Source organism: Durotheca rogersii (assembly GCF_024521655.1).
Source record: "Durotheca rogersii strain YMJ 92031201 chromosome Unknown GGS23scaffold_18, whole genome shotgun sequence".
Classification (NCBI taxonomy): Eukaryota; Fungi; Ascomycota; class Sordariomycetes; order Xylariales; family Xylariaceae; genus Durotheca; species Durotheca rogersii.
Window position 1 is genome coordinate 238,148 of NW_026251249.1, and position 25,371 is coordinate 263,518.

Consider the following 25,371-nt stretch of genomic DNA (forward strand, 5'->3'; position numbering starts at 1 on the left):
GGGAATAAAGATCTTATTGTGCACGTCTTCGAGCCTTAGTGTGCTACTCCCCGCGATCAGTCACAAAACCTTACTGGCACTTGGCCGTCAGCTAGTCGACGCCGGCCGGCCGTCAACCGCTAAAGGTCCCAGGGCCAGGTCCAGGTACCTACGTATCTCTCGTCTTTTGCGCCGTGCCTCGCGGGAGAGGCCCGGGCTTTGGTCCCAACGACCGGCCGCGTCGAGATGGGCGGGCGGTTCGGGCATGCCAATCCCGCCTGCCGTAGGGCTGTGCATCACCTACCACAACCGTACCTCGGACGCACCCAGGCATATACGGGTTGCGCTCGCGACGATGTCTGGATGCCAGTGGATCTAACCTTACCTACCTGCCTACCTGCCTACGTAGCGCCAAGCACGACCGGACAGCAGGGCGTGTGCGTATTGTGCAGACGGCATCCATGCAGGCGTATGCGACGGATGCTGAGCGCAGGTGGGTGGGTGGGTGCGAGAAATAGGGGCTAATTAGCCTGGTAACGGGGTGATTCCTCGTGACGGGGTCGAGTAGGGCTGGTCTGCGACCTGTTCGCGAAGGGGAGCTGTGCTTTGCGTGGTGTGTGTGCGTGTGTGTGCGTCCGCGCAGCGTACCTCGCTTTTCTGGCCAATCCGCCCTTGAGGCCAGACGGGAGGGGGGTTGCCTGATGGGGGGGAGGGGGATGTGCCAAGGCCAAGCAGGCATACACAATACACACACGCACAGTAGGTAGACGGACTTGTAGTGTGTACATGCCATACAACGCGCGGTCCGGAGGGGAGGCAGCGGTACGTAGGTATGAGTAGGTCAGGTAGGTAGCTGGCATTCCTGACGCAAAGGACGAGAGCTGCCTGCTACGGTTCTGTGAGAGGTCTCAGTTGTGCGCGCGTGTGGGGTTTGCGAGTGGGCGGCGAAGCACAGCCTTGGGTGGTAGCTTTGCATGAGGACCCCGAGCCCACCGCTTTTTGCAGGGATTAATAGCGCTGAGCACCCTCACTTGTATGAGAGACTGGCGGTCGGCCGATACAGTTCCCTGCGGCCTTCTGCTGGAGCCGATACGCGGGCAGACCATCTGGGAACCACTCACAGGCGGCCGACCAAGCCGACAGGGGTCGGTCGCCTGGATCCAGACTTGGGGATGGCTGCTCGGCGCGCGCCATCCTCGCCGGGTTGGGGTGCCCATACCGATCTTTTAGGGCATGCTGCCAAATCTGCAAGACGTACAGAGTTAAGTCAAATCCCGACATGCGACGCGACCACGTTGTCCAGATGTTCGTCGTTCACGAAGGTTGTCCCGCCCTCCCCTCGATCTGCAGCGATATGCATCCACCTGCTTCTGTCGCGCATGCCCTCCTGAGGGATGAGGACACACACACACACACACTCTCTCTCTCTCTCTCTCTCTCTCTCTCTCATACACACACACATGTCCGCAGGGCATCATCCATGGGTCAGAGACCTTGAGGAGGTCTACTACACATAACAACACCGAAACTGCCCTTACCTGTCCTCAGGTATCCTGTCTGCCCTACCTGAGTACCCTACTAGGGTGCCCACCGAGGTACCTCTCTCCCTAAAGCAGCCCCTGGTGCTCGTCATAATTACCTATAGCACTTATTTTCGGATTACTTATCATTGCTGCTACATGGAAGCGGAGATGAGCGCGTAGATGGATGCCTTACATGTCTAGGCAGGTAGTAGTTAAGGCACCCAGAGCTGTACAGTGGCCGTACGGTGCGTGCACTCGTAGAGACGTACCTACGCATCGACCTGTCCTTTACCTCTTCCCCATAGCGGGTGGACGGAACGCGCGTGGGCATCTCCCCCCCCCCCCCCTCCCCTCCATCTGCTCCACCCACCATCACCACCACTTTACCATCGCCATTCTCATCACCGTCCACGCTTGACGCGCTCTCGCTCCCTGGGAGTAACGCAAGACGCATTTTGTCACCTCTTCCCACCTCTCCTCGTGCTGCTGCTGCTGCTGCTGCTGTCCTCTGTCTCCCTTCCCCTCCCCTCCCCTCCTCTCGCTCGTTTGAGCCTCATCGAGAGGTGGCACCTCGCCCACTCTGGGATGATGAATCGTCCCATGGATCCCTACCCGCCCATGCAAACCCCTCGTATCCTCTGGCGACGCCCGATGCAAGACGCTGTCGAGCAGAGAAGGCCGACAGCCCGGCTTCCGCATGTATTTTCGCATTCTGCATCGCGCATCACAGCCTATATGCATCCGTGACAGCTCGACGCAACACAAACCTTTTGACTTACCGCCTTCTCAGCCGCCCAGCCGTCCAGGTCACCAATCCTCCGTTCCCATGACTGCCCTCCTGTGCCTTTCGTCGGGCGCGCCAGCAAATACCGTCGAGCCATCCCACCTCGCCGACACCTCCACCGCTACTGCTGGCCCTGTGAAACCATGGCTGGCTCAACCGCTTCCGCTCTTTCGCGTCTCGGTGCACCACAGCGACGTCACTGCCGAGCTTTTCTTCAGCTGACGCCCTCCCCTCCTCTGGGTTGGATCCAAACACCGCAGAGCCGCCGCGCCGGCCGTCTTCGGTCGCAACCCTGGGTTGCCGACGTTGGGCAAAGCCACGATGGCCATGGCTGCCCGTCCTCGACGTCGTCCCCGCCATGGAGCCGCCCGCCGCGAGAGAGTGAGAGCGCGTGAAATCTGCAGCCGACGGCACGCACAAACGAGCGATGCATAATTGCGACACTACTCCGACGGCTACTGCTATTGCTACTGCCACTCTTGAGGCACAGTGCCGACAGAACCCGTAAGTCCGCACAGCCGATATGTACTGCGCATACACACCCCACGTCCGTATGTGTACTTGCCACAAGAAAAGGACGGCATGTGTGCCTACATACAACATGTCCACATAGATTTGGCCACTCACGGTATGTGCGTGGTGAAGCGTTAGAGCGGCGCCGGTTCCGCGACAACCAGGGCTGCCTCTGGAGATCCAGCAGCCTCCGTATCTGGCGTGCATTGTGCCTACTTACCTACGTATATCCTAGATGCCTAATTGGATCGAGGGAGGTTCCCTTCCCCCCCCGTTCCTCCCCCAGCCCTCTTTCTGCCGGCGCGTGAGAGTTGGTTGAATCGTAACTGTCGCAGTCCATCATCGGCTGCCCGTCGCACAAGCTTGTCGTCTCGGAGAAGTGAGCAGACCTCCATTACAGGCTCGCTAGTAAAGCCGGCGAGGATTGGGGACGACGGCGAGAACGAAGATGGGGACCGCGGGTAAGGACGAGGACTCCGCGAGGCCATGCAGCATTGCTATCTACGTAGGGGCGGCCTGCACCTAGTCTTTTGCCGGTTTCTAGCGATAGCCCCGTGTGGCTCATGCCGCCGCCGGGTCTAGACCTTGCCTGGGCCCTCGTCGCTCTGTCTGCCTACGACGAAGAGCACCGGGCAGAGCATGTGCAGCATGACGACTATGCCCATGTTATGGCCTCACCTGGGGCTTAATTGCCGTGTCTACTGCGCGGGCGCAGAACCCCACGTCGATGGGCTCACGCGGGTCCGCGTCCGACTTGGTACATACGTCGCGGCCGTCCTTATCGTCGTGGCGTCGAAGGAGTGCGCCCTCGAAGGGGGGGAGGAGGGGCGAAGGGTCGGTTAGCAGCGTCTAGACCTTCAGATCCTCACATGGACGGCCTTCTCCTGTGACGCATGGCCTGCTCTCCAGGGATCATGTGTGCATCTCTTGCTCTGCTGAATCGTACACACGTAGTGCTATAAACGCAGACATGGACATTGGCTACTAGAATCGCACGTCCCGGGCTCCCTGGTCCGGTTCTAGACAGACGTGCAACGTTTAGCATATGTGCTAGATGTCCATACATACGCATGGCACGTCGTGGTCTCGTATTGACCGACGACCTCATGTTGCGGATGTCCTAATTTCTTCCTGGTGGCAGCCTTAGGGGGGAGGGTCTATGGATTTCTCATCTTCGTTGGGGCATCCTGGCCTCTTAGCGACGTCCTCCGCAGATATCGCATCGAGGTATGTGGCGAGGGGACGAGCCTTGTTGATATCCGTTAGTTCGCTTCTGCCCATTTTTTGAAACGCGATCACCGTCAGCTCGGTCCGAACCGCCAGTCCGGCGTGGTCGGAATTCCCACGTGGAGCCGTCGGTGAGTAGGTAATAAAACGAGACAAGGAGCGCGCTGGTAGCCGCTGCGGGACAGTAGGCGGAGGAACGCGATCCTGGGCCCCCTTGTTTTCCTCAACAATAACCTACAGGCAGCGGGCGCTCGGGTCGTTTACAACTCGCCGGTGGACGTGCGTACCATCTTTACCATCTTGGCGGGTTCGTCGCGTTTTACATACTGTCCGATTCGTCGATAGGGCTACGTGGTGGCTTCGGCATGGAAACGATTCCGGAAAGCGTCGACGATGAAAGCCCCCCCTCGACCCCTCTCCCCTGGCGTAGGCTATCCCCATTGACGATCACTATCTGCGAAGCGATACTCGCTTATACGTCCGTCGCTTATACCTCACGACCCCTTCGTTTTGGGAACCCGTACTGTCGACGGCACTGTACCTCTCCTAGGGCCCAAAGTCTGGCAATTTCTCCGTCGTACCCACGATCCAATCGCAATCCTGCGCAAGGGCCTTTCAGCTCTTGGCCCCGTGCGTGCTCGGATTGGTATCATCGCCTACAACCACCAGCATGGTAGAATGCTCGATCCATCTGTGGTTTGATCCATATGGGGTTTACAGCTCGAATGCCGCGCCCCTAGCATCGCCATCGAACCCGAGGACCAACCACAAGGATCATTGTCAGAACCCTCTTTTCGTGTTTAATCTTTCCGCCTCTCTTTTTTTCTTTTTTTCTTTCTTTTTCTCTCCTCTCCATCGAGACGAGGTACGTGCATACATAGGCATCCATCCATACCCACAGACAGAGCCCCAAAAAGCCACTGCGCGATATACACAGTAGCGCGCCCTCGGCACCCGTAAACAGCTACCATGTAGGCGAACACGGATATGGGTGACAGATACTGATGGCCTGAGTCGCCAGTGTTGTCGGCGCCTACAGGTCACGGGCCGCACACCATGTCAGCTGAAAACTAGAGTGACATCACCCTTCATCATGGCGTGTTGACGGCTGGCCGGTCTCAGGATCTCCGTCTCTATTTTTTTTCTCTCGCACCGTTACGGCCCCAACTGAGTGTTCATGGGTGCCCATTTCTGATCCCTCCCCGTCCCCCCCCCCCTCGCCCTTAGACTTTTTCAGGATAGCATGTACTATAACTCGTCTCCGACGATGGATCGGTCAAATATCCCATCTCCAGGTATGCCGGGTCTAATTGGGTAGCGTCGAAAATTGTTGCCGAAACAAGACAACAGTCCCAATTCTGAATGCTAGGCCAATCCAATTCAACGCTGCGTAGGAGCATACGAGACAGGACCGGCCTCGTCGGGTGGCTCCGGGGGGGGGGGGGGGTTGTTGTCCCATTCCTGGAACGTCGGCTTCCTTTTGATTACGAGAATGGCAAATTAGGGCGTGAGGCACAGTACTCGAACCGAGAGCGAGGGTGGATGTTCTACCTAGTAAAGAGCAACGAGCGGGGAGAGGCTGGAGACGAGGCAGCAAAACGTGTGGGCGAATAGAGTGAAGGGGAGGGGTTGTTTCGTCACCTGCAGCCACACGACACTATCGTCGATGCCTAGGGATGTCTCTCTCTTTTTTCTTTCTTCGGTTTTTCGCCAGCCGACCTAACAGACAATAATCGACCGTGTTACTCGGCCTACACACCCCATGATGAGGCCGCGGTACGAAATAGCGTGTCTTGCACGCATGTGGGCTTGCCGGCGTAGTGTACTTCGTAGAGCTGGGGCTCGAAACGAGATGCAAAGGTGGGATCATGCTGCCAATCGAGGTCTCAGATCCGAGGTCGCCCCAGGCCATCCGTTGGTTCCTGGCGGTGCAGACGCCCCCCCTCTCGTTCACTTTGCCCCAGGGCGTTCGATGGCTGGCTCGTGGGAGACACCCAGAAATACAGGTTCTCGTGGGGTAAATCTTCCAAACAACTAGCCTACCTGGCTGTCTATGTACTGTCGCAAGCCTCGCGCCTAGAAGAGTCCCTTCGGCGGTATCACGGTGCGACTTGTCGTGGGCGGAGCGTCCTCAGCCCTCACCCCAGTCCCGTTCACCGAGAGAGAAGAAGAGAGAAGAGGAGAGGGAGGAGAAGGAAGTGAGGCTCATTCATTGTCTCACCGTCATATTGTCTCGCGATGAGCAGCAGGCTAGAAGGAGAAAAGAAGATTCCTCGCTTCGCAAGGCCGCGTCCGCCCGTTCTTGGTACACGGCGTTGGGGGGAAAGGGGGGGGGAGGGATTGAGAGTGAGAGAGCGAGAGCGAGAGCGAGAGCGAGAGACATACGGCCCACCCACGCGACGCTCGCCCTCGGACAATTCCTACATTGGGGAGCATCGGACGGGGATGGAATGAAGGATCCGAGACGGCCAGGTCAGGGCAAGTCAGGTCAGGTCGAGCCAGACGAGAAACGAGAAGAACAACAAGGCTCGCGGTAGCCGCAATGCCGGTTCCAACTTTGGCGAGAAACACGCGGCGCAAGCAGCTCGGCGCCGAGCGGGTCTCGGGGGGGGGGAAGGGATGGGGACTTTGTCAACTCTGGCGCCAGGCCTGGGCAGGTCGCGCGCGTACGGGTGGTGACCGGGTACAACCGTAGACGTAACCGGCCAGGGAGGCAGGTCGGCAAGCCAGTAAGTAGGTAGGACAAGCCAAGGCGAGAGAGACAGCACCAGGGACGAGACGAGACGAGACACACGGCGGGCTACCGAGGACCGAAAGGGGGAATGGGGGATGCGGTGCGACGCTCGAAAAGAAGAAGAGGCATGTGTGCATCTGGACGGGCCCCCGTCCGTGTACGGATGCATCGCAAGGATGTTGTCGCCCGGCCTGGGCATGCAACGTGCCCAACCCATATCTCTCCATCCGTTTCCGTCCCCCTTCCCCCCCATTCTCTCTCTGCCTGTGTAGCGTAGGCGGCGCTTGCACGCGCGCGGAGACGGGACGGGTGTTACACGAGGACGAGAGGAGGAGGAACACGAAGGGGAACACGAAGAGGCAACGTAAGTATGAGCATCCGTTTTCTCTCTTTCTTTCCCTCATTCACTCACTCGCTTTCTCTTACTCCCTCTCTCTCTCTCTATGTCTCTCATTTTGATTCTCCAGCCCATTCGTTCCCCCCGTCGCCCTTGGGGGCGAAAAAACAAAAGCGAGAGAAGGGGGCGGCGCTTCGACATTTAGGGGGGAGTGGGCGGGGGTGATGGGGAAGACCCGGCCTTCTTTACGATGCGCGTGCCAGCCAGGCTAGGATCTCCGGCGTCCCAACCCAACACCATCCCATCCTGCCCTGTCCCGTCTTTCCGCCAGCAACAATACGTCGTCGACTCTTCTTTCCCCCCTTCCCTTAAGGGATGAGGGATAACGACACGGTAAGAAGGGAATAAGAGGGGAAGAGAGGAGGGATCCTCGCAACCCCGATGCAGGGTGCGCGAGTGAGCGGTGACCAGCCTGCCTACCTTCCTCCCTCCCTACCTACCTACCTACATACCTATTAAAAGAGCGTAGCAGCAATGGGCTGAGGGCGCTAGGGAGAAGGAGGATACGAAGAATGCCTGCATCCTCCCCGGCCAGTCGCCGCCATGGAGGTACATATGTATTCCTGCGGCGCCCCGCGCGATGTCGTATGCGCGCAGCCCGGCGTAGCACCGTAGGCATAGCATAGCACCGCGCAGTGTAGCACCGCAAGCCGGCGGACACGCAGGCGCGCGCGGACGACGGACGGAGTATCTAGAGAGCCACGCACAGCGAGAGAGGTACCTGCGGCCGGACGGGCCGGGCGACGGGGAATCCGCGCTGCGAGCACCCCAGAGCCCGCGTGCCCGCGTGAATTGCCCGCCCCAGCTCTCCGTTCGCGGTTGGGATCTGCGTCTACACTATACCTCTCTCTCCCTCCCAAGCGGGCGCCGGGCCGCCGGCCGTAGACCCCGTGTTCCTGGCGCGGACGGCTGCCGCTGCTCTTACGCCTGCCGCGCCGTGTTGTAGGCGAGGGCATGCGTGCGTGCGCGCGCGCTGCCACCGCCTCCCACCCCATCCGCCGATTTGCCGGTCCGTCCGCCGCCGCACGTAGAAATGCGATCGCGCAGGCCACCCCCCCTTCCGTCCCCGCTCCCGTCTTCATCCGTAGCCACATCTGCCCGTCTGTCCGCTCTCGGGCCTGGGACGCCGGCGATGGGATGGGGGGGGGACGGGCGCGGGAGCGGAGAGGAGCAGAGAGAGAGAGAGAGAGAGAGAGGCCGGCCGCGCCTGCTGGTCTACGCGTCTAGCTAGGGGTGTGCGCCGGGGAGAAGCAATGTATATCTAGATGAGCAGCCCGACATACTGCTCGCGCGCTGCGTGGCCGGGTTGCCCGTCCGCGAGCCGCCGCCCCCGTCCCCTCACCCCGCTTGCTCTTCCCGGAGCCCTATTCCTAGCTTCGCCCCCCCCCTTCGCTTCCCGTCGGCTTGGCAAGCGGTCAGATATGTCAGAGACCTAGCCCGGCAGCTGGGAAAGGCTACACAAGCGCCCGCTGGATAACGGCCCCTGGGTTAGGGTTGGGTTGGGTTGGGCAAGATGGGGTCCGCCGAGGCGCGGAACTGGGCTTCGGGAGGAGCAAGGAAAGGGGGATGGGCGGGCGTAGTCTGAGGAGGAATCTCTCCGCCCGTCTACTGCCGTCCTGTTGCCGTTCTTGCCGGCATACTATTGTCTGCCTGTCCGCGCACCGCTTACCTACCCGTCTATCTCCCCGTCTACGCCCTTTCCGCTCTATCCTCCCTTCCCGCTCTATCCTTCCTGCCCGTCTACCCGCCTACCCGCCTACCTACTCGCGGTGCGTATCGAGACGGGGGATCTCGAGGTTGCCGCGGAGGGGTTCCTTTCCGCATAACGTCGGGGGCTCAGTGGGCTAGGCAGGTGGGTTGGGTATAGGTAGACGGGTAGATAGAGATAGTCGATGGATGGAGACGGAGAGAACCGCACGCCCGGGAACGTCAGGGGTGGTAGTAAGCAAGGCGGGCCACGTGCGGCTCCTGCACACGTGTACGTGTACGCATGCGGCGGCGGCGGCGGCTTACGGACGCTGGCATTGTTTCAGGAAGTGGGTGAGATCTTTCCCATAGGCACAGCAAGCTCGACGCGTAGCATACGACTCGGGGACTCGCCTGGCGGGCGCAACGCGCGGTGCTTGCGACACGGCAGACTCGTTGGCGGATACGTCGGGAGAGAGGACGCTACGGGGAGTGGCAGACAAGAAGGGAGAGGGGAATCCGAGACTGGGCCAGGGCACGGGAGGGAAAAGGAGGACGAGGGATACGTGAGGAACAGGAAGACATGTTGGGGGCGGGCCGTGGGGCTAGCTGGCCGAGAACATAACCAACGGCGGCGAGAGGACGGAGGAGACGTCGAGAGTTGCAAACCCCAGCCACTACACAAGACATCTAGCCACCTAGGCACAGAGTTAGCTGGTTCACTAGTGAAGACGAGGTGAGTTGCCAGGTTCACCGCCAGCTGCCGCAGTTATCACAGCAGCAGCAGCGGCAACCGCCCGAGACCACGGCCGAGTCTGCCCAGGATCCCCAGATACCTGCGGCAATGGCAGCATCACTAAACACACGCCCGTGGCTCCTAGAAATCGCGTCTGTCGGGATTCGAATCTCCCGTGCCTCCCCTTACGTACGCTCCACGCGTTGGCATCGAGCCGGGCGCCGACCTCCTCGCGAGTTGTATACCGTGCGCGGAGTACGGCCCTGGGAGGATCGCGGCGCTATCTACCCATGTGGCCTCTAGACATGGGACCTAGATCAGGTCATTCCTCGCTGGGTACCGTGGCTGGCTCTCGCTAGGGCGCTAGGGCTGTTCGCTCGGCAGGTCAGTTGGGCCGAGTCGAGGAGGGGGGCCGAAAAGGGGGTGGGACGGAGGGATTCGAGCAGCGGTTCTCTCCTCGCCGCTGCGCGAGACTAAGTATCGCATTGATTGACCTGTGGGCGCCTGTGGTGCGCGTGCGCGTGCGCGTGCATTTCTTCGATCCCGTAGGATTCTCTCGCCCGCCCCCCCCTCCCCCCTCCCCGCCACCACCTCTCCTCTGCCATCCATCCTTCCTCCCGCCCGGCTCCGAGGACGTTTCTGCGGAGGGGGAGGGGTGGCTGCTGATGAAACTACGTGCGCATGTGTGTGTAGATTCCTTCAGCGCACCCAGGTTCGGTGGCAGAGATCGAGACGAAGGAAGAATCGGTGTGGTGCACGATAAGGCGGCGAGGCCAGGCTAGAGCATGGTCGGCTTGGCGTACCCGGGGAAGAAGGTGAAGAAGAACCACGAGTCGCAGATGAGGTCGATGGGCACGGTAGCATGAGGATCCGGCAATTAAACCCAAGGCGAGCCAGAATTGTACGCTTGGATAGTATATAGTCAAGGGGGGGGGGGCGGGGGGGCGTGGAGGATGACTTGTTGTAAAACGTGCGTGCGGCATACCTACTATACAACCAGCAGCCTCTGAGCCCTACCGTCCCATATATAGAAGAGCTGGGTTTCTTCCTCGGTCCCGAGAAAATCTCCTAGGGGATTGGGGAGGAGAACCATGTATGCCAACGCGCCAGGACTAGTAGTAGGTACGGCACGGTCGAGTATAGCCAGCCATTGCATGTAATAGGAGGGAGAGAACGGGGGGGGAGCAGAGTCAACAAAGGGGCCGTGCAGTTATACGTAGGTATGCTGCCCTAGTAAAGGTGGTAGCGACCAAGACAGATACGACCAGGTATATACGAAAGGTGCATGACATCGGATGTGTCCAGCTTCGAGAACAGCTGGTTTCACACAGATTAGGTACTATTCGCTGCCGGCGGCATCGTCGATGCTGTGCTAATTTGTCTCTTCCTAGCCCCGTGAGATGGAACAGTGTGCAGATCGGCGATGCTACCATCGCACGTGCTAAAGGAACAGGGACAGCGCTAAACGGAGAAATGGATCTGTCTGTGGGTGCCTTGGGGGGGGCCACTGTTGGCAGATACGACGTATTTGCTCGTCCTCAACATTGCTACCCTGTCAACGACAGCTGGGCAGCAGACGTATGCAGATGTGTAACTATACGATGCCTATGTGTTCAAGGTAGGGATCGTAACCATCCGCACGTAAAGATTCCGAACTGACGAAGCAGAGAGGTAGGTAGAGGCAGGGAGATACACGCACCGACCCATGATAAGCCCAAGGTCTGGTTACTGGAAGAGAGACATATCAGTGGATAGAGACCGAGACGTGAACTGACAGACAGTTGGCTTGGACAAGGGGGGTTTGACTATCTTTCTACCGGCTCTAGAGGTTAAGAAAGGGCGTTGCGTAAAGTGTAGACGCCTACATTCTACGACCTGTAGACATAGGCTTGTATAGATAGAGTTCCCTGCGTGACAAAGGGCATAGCAGTGGCATTAGTAGTTAGCTCAGTTGGGCAATATGTCGCTTTTTTCTGATATATAGTTCCACTTGGTAAGAGGAGAGAGCATGAGGGGGCGGGAAGGAGAAAGTGGGCGGAAGAGAGTAATCATATATAATAAATACACCGGCTTGATTAGACAACAGGAAAAGAATCGTGAGCGAAGAGTAGCAATGCAGGGAAATAGACACATGCTGCCGTGCCTCTCATCCCGCTATGTCGCTATCCGTCACATACATCTCCCCTATCCACCCATCGATCTATACACATACCCATACCGCTCCCTCCCTCCCTCCTTACTCGCCAACCCATCCCTTTAGCTACTGACCCTCCACTTGGGCACATCCGCCGTTCTGTTCCCAGAATATGGTTCCATGTAGCACAGGAGAGGACGGGAAACAACGTATGAGGCTAGATAAGGAGATGGGGGAGCGTGGAGGGGGGAAGGGGGAGGGCATTCCCCTCTCCACGACGACAAACAGCAATATATATAAGCAGCTTCTACTTCGATCTCAGCTACTTCCGTCATGCCGTCACCCACCCCCCATCAACCCACCCATCCTCAGCGTCTTCTGCCCTCGCCGTGAAGATCACCTCCCAGGCGAGCAAAGGAAAGCCGTAGCATCCCCCCTCGCCCCCTATGCACATAGGTACCTACCCTTCCACCTCACACCTCTCCCACAATGCTACATTGTGCGTATGTACGGACATGCCTAGATACCCCCTTCTTGCTCTGGCTTCCGCCTCTCCTCTCACACAGCCCCCCCAAAACACAATAAGGAAAAAAAAAAAGGGGGTAGCCACGGCCCCCTTAGTCCAAGACCCCGTCCGACGGCGCCTCCAAGCCCAGCCAGAGAGCCGCCGTACGATACACACCTGCCTCTCCCTGCTCTACCCTAGACTCCCCGGCACCCCTCGCTCGTCCGTAAGCCCCCCATATAGCCCCCGCCCTCCCCATCGCCGTCCGGCGCCGTCCCGGGCGGGAAGGCAGGAAGACGCGGCGCGGCGTGGCGGAGGCGGCACCGCGGCTGTCCCGTCTGCCCTTCCCTAGAACTGCTTCGTCCGCGGCAACAGCGACTTCTCGGGCCCCACCGGCGCGACGGGCCGAGGGCGGTGCCGAGGTCGGCAACGAGTGGTGGTGATGGTATGTCACGTAAAAACGCTGGCGCTTGCGTTTCCCTCGTGGGCTGCGGAGGGTTATGTAGGTGGGATTCTCTACGGGATATGGTCGTAGTAGTAGTAGGAGTGGCAGTAGCGACAGCAGCAGCAGCAGCAGCAGCAGCAGTAGTATTAGTCTAGAGTACGAACTCCCGGCACGCGTGGGCGGAAGCCCTCATTCTCAGCCTGTAGAGCCCTCGTCCCGCCTCCTCCTTACCTCCTTACCTCTTCACCCCTCCGCCCCGCTCTACCCTACCCAACTCACACGGCATCCCTCCCCCCTTCTCCCGAGTCGAGCCCAAGCCCACCTTCCCCCCGTTCCTGTTCACCTCCTTACGACTCCCTTCGGCTCCCTAAACCTCCCCCCCCGCCAGACCAGGCCGATGCCGAGCCGCGTTCGGGGGTGTTCCGCTGTTGGAGCCTCCTCTCTCGACCTCGGTCGGTGAGCCCATTCGCCCGCCCGTCTCTCCCCTATCAGCACCACGTCCCGCCCTGTGAGCGAGTAGGCAGGCGGACGAGGCCGAGAGGAAGGGGGTGGGAGGAGATGGGGCGGCGGACGGGTTGGCGAGACTAAGGGGCGGAAAATCACATACAGCAGATGACTCGATAGCCCAGGCATATACATGTGTGTGTGTTCCCAGTACTGTTGCTGTTTAACCACCTAAGCATCTAATCATTATATGGTCATCGTCAATACCTAGAGGTAAACGGCCATCAGAGCACCAAGAAGCAGTCCCATCTCGAATATACGTGTTTCATGCGTGATATCTAGATATCCAAACCTCAGCTGTGCCCGCTTTATCTAAAAGCCGTTACTGAGTGATATATATATATATATACATCCTCGTTTGCCAGGCGCGGGAGACGCGTACGAGCAACCCACCCCGCCTGTACCGCGAGGATTAAGCAATGCAGGACAACCTGGGAATCAGACCGAGACTCCTGGTATTTGAATCGTTAAGCCATCACCAACCACCACCATCATCATCCGTAATCCTTCGTCAAAATTCGTCAAAATTGTTACTCGGACCCCGAGTTCCCAGCCTGAATAACCAGAACGCTGGCCCGTACGTCGCCCATGGCCAAAACCTGCCCGAAGACCCCTATCGTCTTTTGCACATCGTACTCTGTGTTGCTCTGATCCAACGTGCGCGCTTCAACGGGGAGGCGGGGGTGTCGACGCCCAACGATTACGACATCCCCTGCGTTCAGCGAGTTCTTGCCGACCGTGTCCTTGGCAAGTTTTGTCACCTCCTCGACCACGGAGCTGTTAGAGACGGAGAGGTCGACAAAATTTACACGACTAGCTAGCTCGGTAGGCAAATTGGCTTTCAGAGAAGCTATCAGGGTTATATCTTCTGCCGTGACCTCGGTGTTTATGGCGCCCTTAGAAACGGACGATACCGGCGAAGCAGGGGCCATGTCGCCCTCCGAGACGGCCGAACCTCGGTTGCCATTCTGGGAGAAGCGCAAGTTGGCAATCGTGGCCGTGATGAGTCTGTTCTTAGCAAGCTGAAGGACGAAGCGTAGGGCAGCTCGGTCATCGACACCTCCGACGTAAGGGAAGAAAACGTGATGGGACTTGTCGACGAGAGGTGGCAGAACAGCCTCTCTTTGGCTGCGCATCGAGACCTGGCTGATAGTCCGGGGAAGCGGTGGGCGGCCCGTGCTACTCGACGTAGTGCCACCGAACCTGTTGCCGATAAAGATTCCCGTGTCGCAGACGGCCGTCGTTAGCGATTGCCGGATGAACTCGAGGTGCGACTTTCCAGAAAATCGGTCTTCCGAGGAGACCCTATGCGGGATGGATTGATCCTCGGTATTGCTCCCGACTTCGCTCCAGGGAATCAGCACAAAGTCTGATTCCTGGGTCGAAGCCTGATCCACAACGGTGCGAGCGTACGAGTCCTCGGGAGCGATGATGACGCTGCTCGAAATGGCCACATCGTGCAGCTGGGAGAACGTCCTGAACGCGTTGACGACAGGGTCCCGTCGAGAATAGTCATCGCCCTCGGTAGATTTCATCACGGACGACGTGCGGTCGGTCAGCTCCAGGATACGTAAAGCGTGAGCCTCTAGGGGTCGCCGCGTTTGAGAAAGCGGAGGCTGGGAGGGGTCCTCTTCAGGAGCCGGGTTTTGAGCCTTCTCGTCCCTGGGCGTCGCCTTGTCGTCGCCTAGAAGAGACATAAATGTGAAGAGACTCGGAAGACTATCCAGGCGAAGATATACGAGGAGGCGACGGATCTCGGCGTTTTGGATCTGAGCTAAGGGGCCGGGCTGAGATGGGTCCTGCAACGGTTTCCCATCCCAATCGATCTCACCCCGCTTCCACTGCTCGAGCTTCTTCTGGTACCACGGGGGGTAGAGCCATTTGGTGAGAGGTGTCGTGCTAACAGTAGTTACTAGCGCCATGACGACGAACATGGTGAATGTCTTCTGCGACAATATTCTTGCCTGAAGGCCGATGTTCTATAGGCTCATTAGTATTTTCATTGCCGACATCTCAACGAACCACCAACGTACCAGGACGATGAGTTCCACCAAGCCCTTACAACTCATCAAGACACCTATCGTTAAACTCTCTCTCCAAACCAATTTCATCGCTCTCGCAGCCAACGTGCCACCAACGATCTTACCGGTGAAAGCAACGGCGATGACGCCGACAACGTAGCCCCAAGTAATTCCGTCATTGAGGAGGCCCAAATCCGTACTCAACCCGGAAAGAGCGAAGTAAAGGGGCAGGAAGAGGACGGTGACCAAATCCTCGATCTTTTCGGTGACGTGGATGGCGAAACCGCCATCGTGGGGGCAAATCAAGCCGACCAAGAATGCGCCGAAAATGGCGTGCACACCGATGATGCCTAAAGAGTAGGGAGAGATCCGTTAGCTCGCCGGGTACTGGTTCTTTTCGTGGAGGGAGAAGACGGCTTACTGGTGAACCAAGACGAAACGAGGACGAGGAGGATGGTGACGCCAACCATGGCCTGGGTTGGGCCATTCTGGATGCTGCCCGTCTTCCTCAAGGCCCAGTGAAAGAGCGGCTTCACGGCAAAAACGAGAAAGAGCACCCAACCTACGGCGACGAGAAGAACCCAAAGCGCAGCCAATCCGTTGGCGTTGTTGACGAGGGCAACGCAGAGCGCGAGCAGAATCCAGCCCACCACGTCGTTTCCGACGCCAGCAGCCAGGACGGTAACGCCCACCGGCGTGCCCAGCAGGTTAAGCTCAGAGAGGATACGACAGAGCACGGGGAACGCGGTGATGGCGAGGGCGGTACCGATGAAGAGCGCATAGACACCAAAGTCAATCTGGACGGTGTTGGGTTCGTCCTTGAACTGGTAGTACAGGCCGTAGGCGATGCCGCAACCCAGGCCGAAGGGCAGAATCATACCGGCCAGGCCCACGCTCAACGCGACGCGCCAATTGGAAGTGAACAGGCGGATATCGACCTCGAGGCCGATGAGGAAGAGGAACAAGACGAGACCGATGTTGGCCGCATTGTTCAGGACAGGCATAGATTCGGTGGGAAATATGGCCGCCTGAAAGCCCGGGATGCGGGCTAGAACGGAGGGGCCGAGGATGATACCGCCAACCACCTCGGCGATAACGCGAGGCTGACCGAAGAAGGACAAGGGATAATAGAGGAGCCTGCAGAGGATGATGATGATGCCGGCCTGAGCGGGTTGCCAAGGTGAGCGGAGAGCGCGAGGTGAGAAAGGGAGGCGGGGCTCCTGCGGCACCACGACGTACCTGAATGATGAAGAGCTGGATCGGGTTCGACGCGATGAAGGCATTCGGCATAACCCCCTCCAAGATGCCGCCTTGCGGAGGGGGGCCGGTGGCGGCGGCGGCAGCCGTACCGACGGTCACGGTGACCGTCGACAACAGCGTCTCCGTCGCCGTGGCGACGAGAGAAGCCATGGCGGGCTCCGACGTATCCTCTGCGGCCGGTCGACCGAGCAACGGAGGGCCGGCGGCTAGAACTACGGGGTGCGGATTTCAACCAGCCCCAGCAAGCTGCTATCGGGGCAAGGTGACAGGCGACAGCAGCGGGAGTAAGACCGGCAGCGCGGGCGAATGCGAATTCGACTTGTCGCCGAAGAAGAGGCGAGTCGCAAGCGCGGGCTGTAGCGGCAGGTGCTCAGAACGATGCCGCCGACATAGAGGATATATACCTATATGGGGACAAGAAGAAGAGAGAAGAGAGAAGGGAAGGAGGAGGAGGGGGGGAAGGGAAGAAAGAGCTGGCGATGTTGTTGATGAAGAGAGAAGGGGAGGAAGAAGAGAGCGGGTATGGATGGTGTTTCTTGGTGGTTCTCACAGAAGACCAAGGAGGATCCACTCATTTCTGGGGAGGGGGGGGGGGGGGACCCTTGAAGGAAGCCGATGGCAGGCTATAATACCACGTCACGGTACATGGGAGGTAGGCAGATCAGTTAGTTAGGTCTACCAGGGTAGTTAGGTACCCACACATACCTATACGTAGTATAACGTAGGTGGGCAGTACAGGCCGTATGGCAGTACAGGCCGTATAGCAGCAAAGGCGGGGAGAGAGTTAGCAGGCAGCGGTGCGGCTATGTTAGGTAGGTAGGTAGGTACCTGAGGCCGTCTCGGTGATGGGTACACCCATGGCACCAACGTTCAGGGCGCTGAACCACCACGGACGCGCCCTATTGCGTTGTGCTACCTACCTACATATAATATGGTGCACCTGACGTGTGCGCAGGGCCTACGTGATAAAGCAGATATGGCGAGGTAGGTATATCGCAAGTATACTCGCCGGCCACGGTACCCGACGCAACGGGGCATTCTCGGCGCCCCCAGCACGTACCCGGGCGAGGCGAAACACATTCAGAGTACACGCATCTTGCTAGTTTCGAACCGGCTCCCCATCGCCGCCGCTCACTGCTTACTCCCGCATCCTACCGACATTCCCTCAGCCATACCAGCGCAAATGAAAACCCGAAAGCGGTCCAATAAGCGCCGGCTCGCGTCGAGATATCCGGACATCACATCGACTCAGGTCAGCAGTAGGTAGGGAGGGGGGGGGGGGGGGGGAAGCGAGAGAGAGACCTAAGTGGGTGACTGCGCCGGCTAGGACCGGCCCATTATTCGACGACCCACGCCAACGACAATGACAAAACAACGACGACGACGACAACAAAGAAAGGCGAGGAGGAGGAAGGGGGGGGGGGGGCTCGCAGGTTATAGTCGAGTGGGGAAACAATCTAGTGTCCATCTACATACCTATATATGTAGGTATACACGTATAAGGCATGTCTGCCGCACATCGTAGCAAAAGGGCACGGGTTACATAGGTAGCGCTAAGGCGGGGCGCAGGGGAGCGCAGAGCGTTAGGGGGTCCCGCCGGGTTGGCGCACGCCAGCTAAGGAGTTGGGGATGCCGTCGCAGTTGACGGTGAGCCGAGACGCGTGTGGGGGAACCCGAATCACGAGCCAGCAGCGCGCATCCGACGATACTCGATTCGCCATCGCTGGCATGCGTCGGCCTCCCTGCGGCGATGACAGGCCGGCACGACGGCATCGATCCATCCCGCAGATGATAGCTTAGATATAGGTATACCTCCGCCTTACATACCTACATATGTATGTAGGTCGGTAAGGTTGTCAGCGAGCTGTCTACATACCTTAGGTAGGTAACTGTCCGAGGCTATTTTTGGGAAACTTCTTCAACAGAACTACCTAGATTAGGTAACCAGCAATCGCCTCCTCAATACCCTCCCTCTCTAATCCTTCCGGCGGTCTGCACGCGTGCCAAACCTGCCGGGCCTGGGGGTTTACATACCTACCTACCACTAGTTTGCGTACCGACCTCTTGGTATCTTGGGCCGTGTACCTTCTTTATAGGTACCTATTCGTATCAAGCACATGCATCCCCACCGTCTCGGGTTACCTAATATACCCACCTATATTACCTAACCTACCTACCTTAGGTACTATACCCATCCACATACCTATGAGTACATACCTCCTCACATATACACATCCGTAGGCGAGGTATTGCAACTCCTCCCGCCTCCTCCTCGTCACCTGCGCCAACATACCAAGAAGTCGCCAACCCAGGGGGATCGTGTCCGGGCGTGCCTCGCTAGTCGAGGGGCTGGGGAATGAGAGGGGCAGGGCGCGAGCCAGTCCTCGTCGCCACCAGAAACCCGCCAGGCCGTCCGCCGCGCGATCCAGACCTCGCCGCCCGAACGGCGTGGTGCCAGATAAATCTCGGTGAGCGCGCGAGGGCGAGACACACACACGCGATCGGTCCGCCGCCCACCCATCGTCCTCGCCTCCGATCCCCCCCTTCCCCCCCCCCCTACCACCATGTGATCTAGGCCAAGCCAAGCCAAGTGCAGGCCCAAGGCCCCGTAGGCGGCCAGCGGGCACGACCTGGCCAGTCGCCTGGCGCGGCAGCGAAACTACGCATAACCGGCCAGCAGATTCGCCAGGAGGAGAGAGAGAGAGAGAGATGGGGCCACGCCCCCATGTGACGGCCTCTCGCTTCCGGCTGCAACCCTCAGCAGCCCATCTCCCGCGCTGTCCTTTCGCCGCAGAACATAGGTAGGTAGGTAAGTCGCAGCAGCCATACCCCTCCTCAGCATCTTACCCCACGCGGGGAAAGCAGAAAGAGGAAAAAAAAAAGGAGAGCGAAGACGACGGCAAGGACGGCGAGAGGAGCCCCCCTCGTGCAACTAGGTATCACATGTCCTACATCGGGGTGGATAGCCGTCATGACAGTCGTAGGCATGCGTGCGTCTAGATCCGGCTCCCTGTTTTCCCCTCTCTCTCTCTCTCTCTCTCTCTCTCTCTCTCTCTCTCTGGTCGTCATCTCTCGCGGCTGCATCTCTCATGCGTGCTCGCCGCCGAGTCCGGCGAGAGCGGGCGCGCCGACCAGCGCGATCGACCGCGGCGACGTCGCACGGCATCGCTGCGCAGCAGCGCGATCGACGATTTGCGGCGGCTATCGCGGGAGGCTAGCCTGCGATGGGCGCCAGCGCGGTGGCACACATAAATACCTAGGGGGAGGCACGCAGATGCATCCTTCGTGCGAGACGTGCCTCTACGTCTGGTGGCTCCGTGGTGCCGCAGCGGCCACCGAGCGAGAAGACGATTTGCCTGCGCTACCCGGCATCTCCTCCAAAGGGGGCAGGCCAGTACCCCCTAATGTCAAGCCCGGAGATGCTGCTGCTGCCTCAGCCCTGCGTATTAGCAGGTAGGCAGGCGGTTTTAGAAACTAGCGAACAGAGCCGTAGTCAGTCCTTTACGACGTAGACAAGTGCACGCGTGCGCGGCAATGCTGATGAGAAAAAGTCTCGACGGAATTAAGGACGTAGACATCTCGCGAACAGGTCCTCGTAGTGACACCACAGGTAGGTATAGCCTACTAGAGTATATAGATACCTACCCGGCGGACGAACCCATCGAATAGAGCGTCGTAACACTCCAGAATAGGAGCGACCCGAGCTACCTACCAAGACGACATGCTCAAGCACGCCTCCGCAGCCGTCGGAGCCGAGCACATGCGACTCACGCGCCGTTATTCAGTTCTCTGCGCCGCGCCGAGACGTGCGCTTTCCCACGCGACTGTACGCTGCTCCGCCGGATCTCTCGCCCGCGACGGACATCCCGGACAAACCCGCGCCTCACGCGCCCGTTCTACGCCGCGCAGCCCCCCTACCACCACCACCACCACCACCACCACCGCTAACCAGCGCCCGCTCGCCGCTCGCCATCCACACGCCGCCACCACGCCGCCCTCTCTACTCCTCCTCCTACCCCCCCAACCCCAGCTGCCGTGGGGAGCGGAGAGGCAAAGGGGAAAGGGGGGCATAAGGAATAAGGAAAAGAGGAGGCGGGGCCAAAGGCCAAAAAAGACGGGAGAGGGGCTGGGGCAGAGAGCGGTCGCGGGGTCGAGGCGAGGCATGCTTTCCTGGTGCTGGGGAGGGGGGGACGAGGGGAGGGGACGAGGCTGTAGGATGCGCGACGATGCCCTGATTCGCGCGGCGGTATGGTATGGGATTGTTCACACACACACACACACACACACACACACACACACACACACACACACACACACACACACACACACACATTTGCATTACAATGCCATATAATACCTCGGTACCTATAGTCTACGATGCTCCCCCATGATGGCAACAGATACTGTGGTGGTGACGAGAGTGGGAAGCACATCGTGCCCGACGGAAAGTATCCAGCATCCGGCCGCTGCAGCCATCCGCTTGTCTTCGCACACCAGCAGGCAGCGATCGGCGGGGGGGGGGCGGCATCGGGTACGTGGAAACGGGTGCGTGTAAGGTGAGATACTGGAATGCTATACCTAGAAACCGGACGGCTGCTTACGTGACCGTTCCCGGCCCAGGCCCCGAGAGAGAGAGAGAGAGAGTCGCAGAACACGACTCCTTTTTCTCACTGCCTACCCCTGGAACCACGACGACGCACCACGCGACCGAAGCAATCGTCTTGATTATATAGGTATATGCAATATATACTGTATTCGATGCCGCTGGCGCATCGTGAAGAGTAGCGCACGGGCAGCAGCATGTGGTAGCAGCAGCGGTGGCAGCGGTGGCAGACAGACAAATAGATAGAAGTCGTAAAGTTTCCCGTCCAACCCCTCTCTTCTGTATCATCTCCGCTAGATGAGAAAAAAGCGACGCCGGTATTGCCCCCCCCAAACCCGCCCCGTTCTACCCATTATGAAAACGGCCCCCCGACCACGTGTCCCTCTCCCCTACGTCCCCTTCCCTCTCCCCTCCCGTTCTTCCCTGGAACGCCCTCGCCGTTATATTTTTGAGACCAGATCGCGTCCCCTTTTTTTCTTGCAATAATATTTACCTGTCCCGCGACGTAACCGAATAGCGTAGCCGGAGCTCGAGTAAATGGTGTTATGTATATGAAGGAGGGGCGGAGGCTCTCGAGGAGCAGGTAGATCATGAGTTGGATGTAGGGGAAGGTAAAGACAGTCGGGGTCGTCGAGGATGAACGCCACCACCCGAAGCCACAGGCGCCGTGAGATTCGAAATCCTATCCACCCTGACTCCAGAGGAAAAGAGACGTTTCGCGTGACAGAAAAGAGCAGCTCTCCATATCGCTAAGCTCCTCTCTCCCCCCTTCCTCCCCGCGTGATTGGTATGATCGAGCAATTGTGAAAAAGGGAAAAAAAAAAAAAGAGGCTAGCCAGAAATTTAGAAATCGTCCGAGTTGATCGCGGAGCGCTTCCGTCCAGCCTTAGCCTTGAGGCCCGACCAGCAGTCGGATTGATCCTCATTATCGCTCACTGAGACACGATGAATTAGCCATCGTCGCACGGTGAAATTGAGAGTGTCTTGCGTTACGGGCCGACTTCTAATCAATCGGGCATCACTCGAGATCGACAACCTCCCCGTCGGGACGAGAATAGATGATTCTATGCGGCGACTATAGGAGAAAGCTGCTACTCACTACTGCCGTAGCCGGTATCCGTGTCAAGGCCCATACCCACTACGCCACGGGTGACGATCAAGCATCGATTCACTATCTTATGCCTGATTTCCGACGCCAGCCCGCACTCCTTGCCGGTCCAGATCCGCAACGTGCCCGCGAGCCGCTCGAGCGTGTCGGCACATGCTTCAGCGGCAAATTCGTGATTGGCTAGGCGATCCATCAGTTTGAAAGTGGCGGTGTAGCCGAGCAGTCCCATGTCGCTTATGGGATGGATCTGCTCGATCACGCTGTAGATGTCGACCGGTTCCTCGGGAGGGGAGAATTTTTGGAGGTGTGCGATGGCCATCGCACACAGGAGCGAAGTACGCATTTCCTTGGTTGTGAGGAATAGAGACGGGGCCACCTTGGTCGGGTTGGAGGACGACGGGGCGCGGGCGTAGGATCTTCTCGAGCGGTTGCTCGACGACAGGACCGATGTCACAGGGCCGATAGCATGCAGCGCTGACATGATGTTCACGTTGCGCTTCTCCTCGAACAGCAGCGCGCGGGCGACGAGGGCACGGTTTTGGGCGATGCAACCGATCGGAGCCGTCCGGATGGCCAGCGATATATCGTTCTCGATCGACCTACGTATCTCCGCGCCGTTCTCCTCCGGAATCAGCAGGCTGTTCGTCAGCGCGCCTTGCAGCATCATGTTAGACCACCACGCCGCGACGGCGTCCATCGGCGAGCGTACTGCGAGGTCCTCTACCACTGTGTCCATACCATCGGTGATTCCGATCACGTTGTGGTCGGTCGGGCGATTCCAGGCGAGGTTGTGGGCTCTCTGCACGATGCTCGGGTTTAGAACCATGTCGCAGTCCTGTTCGAGCAGGGCAGCTAGATGATCGGGCAGGTCGTCTTCGGTATCTTCCTGGCCGATGCGGCGGAGCTGTGCCAGTATTCGATGTAGCTGCTGCGCCTCTTCCCACAACGACCTCGCCAGCTTCGACGCGAAGGCGTTCAGGATGCCGAACTGCATGTCGGAGAGACCGACTTCCCACAGCAGGACACGGATATGGAGGGCCTTCAGCATCAGTCGCAACGGGGTGGTGGGGAGCGTCCCCGACGCGAGGAGAGTTAGTGTCAACCGGCTCTTGCTGATCTCGATATCGCCTCCCGCGAGCTGGGCGTCTAGCGCTATCGTCCAGGCCTTGACGCGAGCGATTTCTTGGTCCTCAGTAAGGCCCGTTAGCAACTGGTACCCAGTAATGCCGATGAGATTCCTGAGGCTTAATTTTAGCGTCTTCAGGCCGAGCGCCGCGGCTTCGAGGAAGAAATTGTGACGCGGGACCCAGACGGTCTGGATGGCTGTGAGCCAGGCTTGGCGACGGACGTGAATGGGCGATGCCAGGGACGGCACCGGGTTTAGGGAAGCTGGCCGTTGTGGTTTAGGCGGTGTCGCAGCCGAGGGTTTACGATCCATAAGCGAAGGGATTATCGCCCACCACAGACAGCAGAGCAGCAGGAGGATTTTGAGCGAATAGAATACCTGTGCGCCGTGGATGTGGTATCCCAGCAGGTTGATGCTCGTCGACGACGTGAGCAGCCTGAGAAGATGTACGGGGAGGGCGAAAAGGCCGCGACCCTCGGGCGTCTCGTTGCTCTGCTCACTCTCTCGCACCGCCTCCAGAAGCATCAACCCTGCTAACGAGCCGACCATCAGCTTGCCGAAGTAAGGGCCTGCGTTCTGCCAACCTCTCGCCTGCATGTGATGCTGCGGTTGTATTTGCTGTTGACGTATAAGGTTAGGATTCGCTCCCCGGTACTGTTGCGGCGGCACGGGGTAGGGCTGGTTCGTGGCCATCTGGGCAGCCAATATACGTTTCATTTCGTCGGGCACCTGAATCATGCCCTGCGGATCGGGTCGGCCTGGTGCACCCATGACGTTCGCGTAGCTGTTGGCGTCTGTCGTGTATTGTATAGGCGTTGGCGGGGGACCTTGCTGCAGCGGGCTCACGGCACCATTCATCGCACCGGCCATGAACAACTTCTCGAAGGCTGCTATCCGCTGCTGCATCGCCGAGTTCTGGTCAATCAGCCGCATGTTCCTCTTCTCCAGGTGTCGGATATACTCGGTGGCTTTACTTAGGACCTGCAGAACGGTTAGCCACTTATGACGCTGGACTCGCCGCCCATCTCGGGCAGAGCCGACGCACCGTTGCCTTGTTTAGCTTGTGCGCGGGTGTTAAGCCGTGTAGTTCCTCCCTGTCCTCTGTCGTATCTTCACCTCTCGCGCTCTTCGACATGATGCGCAGACTCGGCACGCTATCTCGCAGAGCGGCTATCTTGTCGTTGAGGTTGGTGCGGTACCTCTTCTCGATCATGTTGTGGGCCGTCTTCTTGACCGGCTGGTGGGAATCGAGATCGTCATCGTCATCGTCGTCTACCTCGACGGAGGATTTCCGCTTGCGGCCATTTAACTTGGACGACGGGCACTGGTCTTCGGGGGACGATATCGACGAAGATTTGTAGATGGGGCCGGCCGAGTCCGGACTCGCCTCGCTCTTCGGGGAGCGGTAAGGAAATTGTGTCAAGGGCATGGCGATGTTCTGAAGCTTCTGCCGCTGCTCTTCGGTCAGCCCTTTCAAGCCCGCTCCGTTCGTACGGACTTGCAGCGTCCTCGTCATCGACCCCACCGCCGTCGGCGGCGGCGGCGGCGGGTTCGACGGACCGGCGGCTACGGAGGACGGCGTGAGCACGGCGGCGGCGGCTGCGGCGGCTGATTGCTGACGGGGTGGTGGCGGTTGGGACTGCGGTTGGGACTGCGGCTGGGTCGCCTGAGCGGATGCCTGGCTACTGGGGAGGCCATGTTCTAATGGGGGCGGTTGGGCGAGATTCCACTCCTCTTGGTAGAAGGCGTTGGAGTCGTACGTGTCGTAGGGAGGTGTGTCCTGGAAGGCCCAGTTATTGGGGTCAAAGAATGGCGGGTTTGCTGCGGCGCTGGAGTCGGTCAACGGGGCGTCCCCATTGCCTGGGTGGCCGGCCTCTTGGTAATACGGGCCGTTCGCGTCGTCGAGACCAAAGAGGTCGGGAGCCTCTTGGTGGTCCGTCATGGCGGAAGCGGTTCGCGCTGGTAGACTGGTTGCTGATGCTGGTACTGGTGCCGATGTTGGTGCTGCGGTGGGTGCTGGCGCTGGTACGATCAGCAGATGCAGGTGTGGTTCGACATCAGCAGGAACCAGCACGAGTCCTTGAGC

At 59.0% G+C, this 25,371-nt stretch overlaps 7 protein-coding genes across 7 annotated transcripts; 2 read left to right on the plus strand and 5 right to left on the minus strand.

The window, feature by feature from the left end:
* Nucleotides 1–1,878: 1,878 nt before the first annotated feature.
* GGS23DRAFT_576457 (uncharacterized protein) lies at nt 1,879–3,715 on the minus strand. The gene has a single exon (XM_051516853.1). It carries the CDS (start codon nt 3,004–3,006, stop codon nt 2,278–2,280), a length of 729 nt encoding a protein of 242 aa, XP_051370063.1. The 5' UTR covers nt 3,007–3,715; the 3' UTR covers nt 1,879–2,277.
* Nucleotides 3,716–6,330: 2,615 nt separating this feature from the next.
* On the minus strand, nt 6,331–7,304 carry GGS23DRAFT_576462 (uncharacterized protein). The gene has a single exon (XM_051516854.1). It carries the CDS (start codon nt 7,162–7,164, stop codon nt 6,658–6,660), a length of 507 nt encoding a protein of 168 aa, XP_051370064.1. The 5' UTR covers nt 7,165–7,304; the 3' UTR covers nt 6,331–6,657.
* Nucleotides 7,305–8,368: 1,064 nt separating this feature from the next.
* GGS23DRAFT_576465 (uncharacterized protein) lies at nt 8,369–9,974 on the plus strand. Its single transcript, XM_051516855.1, has 2 exons — nt 8,369–9,579; nt 9,725–9,974. The coding sequence occupies exons 1-2, from the start codon at nt 9,050–9,052 to the stop codon at nt 9,936–9,938; spliced, it is 744 nt and encodes a 247-aa protein (XP_051370065.1). The 5' UTR covers nt 8,369–9,049; the 3' UTR covers nt 9,939–9,974.
* A 3,305-nt stretch (nt 9,975–13,279) lies between these two features.
* On the minus strand, nt 13,280–16,708 carry GGS23DRAFT_147792 (K+/H+ antiporter 1). The gene is made up of 4 exons (XM_051511325.1): nt 16,428–16,708; nt 15,610–16,351; nt 15,201–15,538; nt 13,280–15,146 (listed from the first exon to the last, which is right to left on the minus strand). Exons 1-4 carry the CDS (start codon nt 16,596–16,598, stop codon nt 13,698–13,700), a joined length of 2,700 nt encoding a protein of 899 aa, XP_051370066.1. The 5' UTR covers nt 16,599–16,708; the 3' UTR covers nt 13,280–13,697.
* Nucleotides 16,709–19,340: 2,632 nt separating this feature from the next.
* On the plus strand, nt 19,341–20,059 carry GGS23DRAFT_147813 (uncharacterized protein). Its single transcript, XM_051511326.1, has one exon. It carries the CDS (start codon nt 19,420–19,422, stop codon nt 19,903–19,905), a length of 486 nt encoding a protein of 161 aa, XP_051370067.1. The 5' UTR covers nt 19,341–19,419; the 3' UTR covers nt 19,906–20,059.
* A 682-nt stretch (nt 20,060–20,741) lies between these two features.
* GGS23DRAFT_576471 (uncharacterized protein) lies at nt 20,742–21,374 on the minus strand. Its single transcript, XM_051516856.1, has one exon. The coding sequence runs from the start codon at nt 21,337–21,339 to the stop codon at nt 21,046–21,048; it is 294 nt and encodes a 97-aa protein (XP_051370068.1). The 5' UTR covers nt 21,340–21,374; the 3' UTR covers nt 20,742–21,045.
* A 768-nt stretch (nt 21,375–22,142) lies between these two features.
* GGS23DRAFT_606251 (uncharacterized protein) lies at nt 22,143–24,714 on the minus strand (the record flags this gene model as incomplete). The annotated part of the gene is made up of 2 exons (XM_051519880.1): nt 22,143–24,266; nt 24,331–24,714. 2 exons carry the CDS (start codon nt 24,712–24,714, stop codon nt 22,143–22,145), a joined length of 2,508 nt encoding a protein of 835 aa, XP_051370069.1.
* Between the last annotated feature and the right edge of the window lie 657 nt (nt 24,715–25,371).

Coding starts and splice junctions, on each gene's coding strand:
- GGS23DRAFT_576465 (XM_051516855.1), top strand. CDS start 9,050: ATGGATGGAGACGGAGAGAACCGCACGCCCGGGAACGTCAGGGGTGGT. Junction 9,580..9,724: donor GGTTCACTAGTGAAGACGAG/GTGAGTTGCCAG, acceptor CGTGGCTCCTAG/AAATCGCGTCTGTCGGGATT.
- GGS23DRAFT_147792 (XM_051511325.1), bottom strand. CDS start 16,598: ATGGCTTCTCTCGTCGCCACGGCGACGGAGACGCTGTTGTCGACGGTC. Junction 16,352..16,427: donor TCCAGCTCTTCATCATTCAG/GTACGTCGTGGT, acceptor CAACCCGCTCAG/GCCGGCATCATCATCATCCT. Junction 15,539..15,609: donor CGTTTCGTCTTGGTTCACCA/GTAAGCCGTCTT, acceptor CCTACTCTTTAG/GCATCATCGGTGTGCACGCC.
- GGS23DRAFT_147813 (XM_051511326.1), top strand. CDS start 19,420: ATGACAGTCGTAGGCATGCGTGCGTCTAGATCCGGCTCCCTGTTTTCC.
- GGS23DRAFT_576462 (XM_051516854.1), bottom strand. CDS start 7,164: ATGAGGGAAAGAAAGAGAGAAAACGGATGCTCATACTTACGTTGCCTC.
- GGS23DRAFT_576471 (XM_051516856.1), bottom strand. CDS start 21,339: ATGATACAGAAGAGAGGGGTTGGACGGGAAACTTTACGACTTCTATCT.
- GGS23DRAFT_576457 (XM_051516853.1), bottom strand. CDS start 3,006: ATGCACGCCAGATACGGAGGCTGCTGGATCTCCAGAGGCAGCCCTGGT.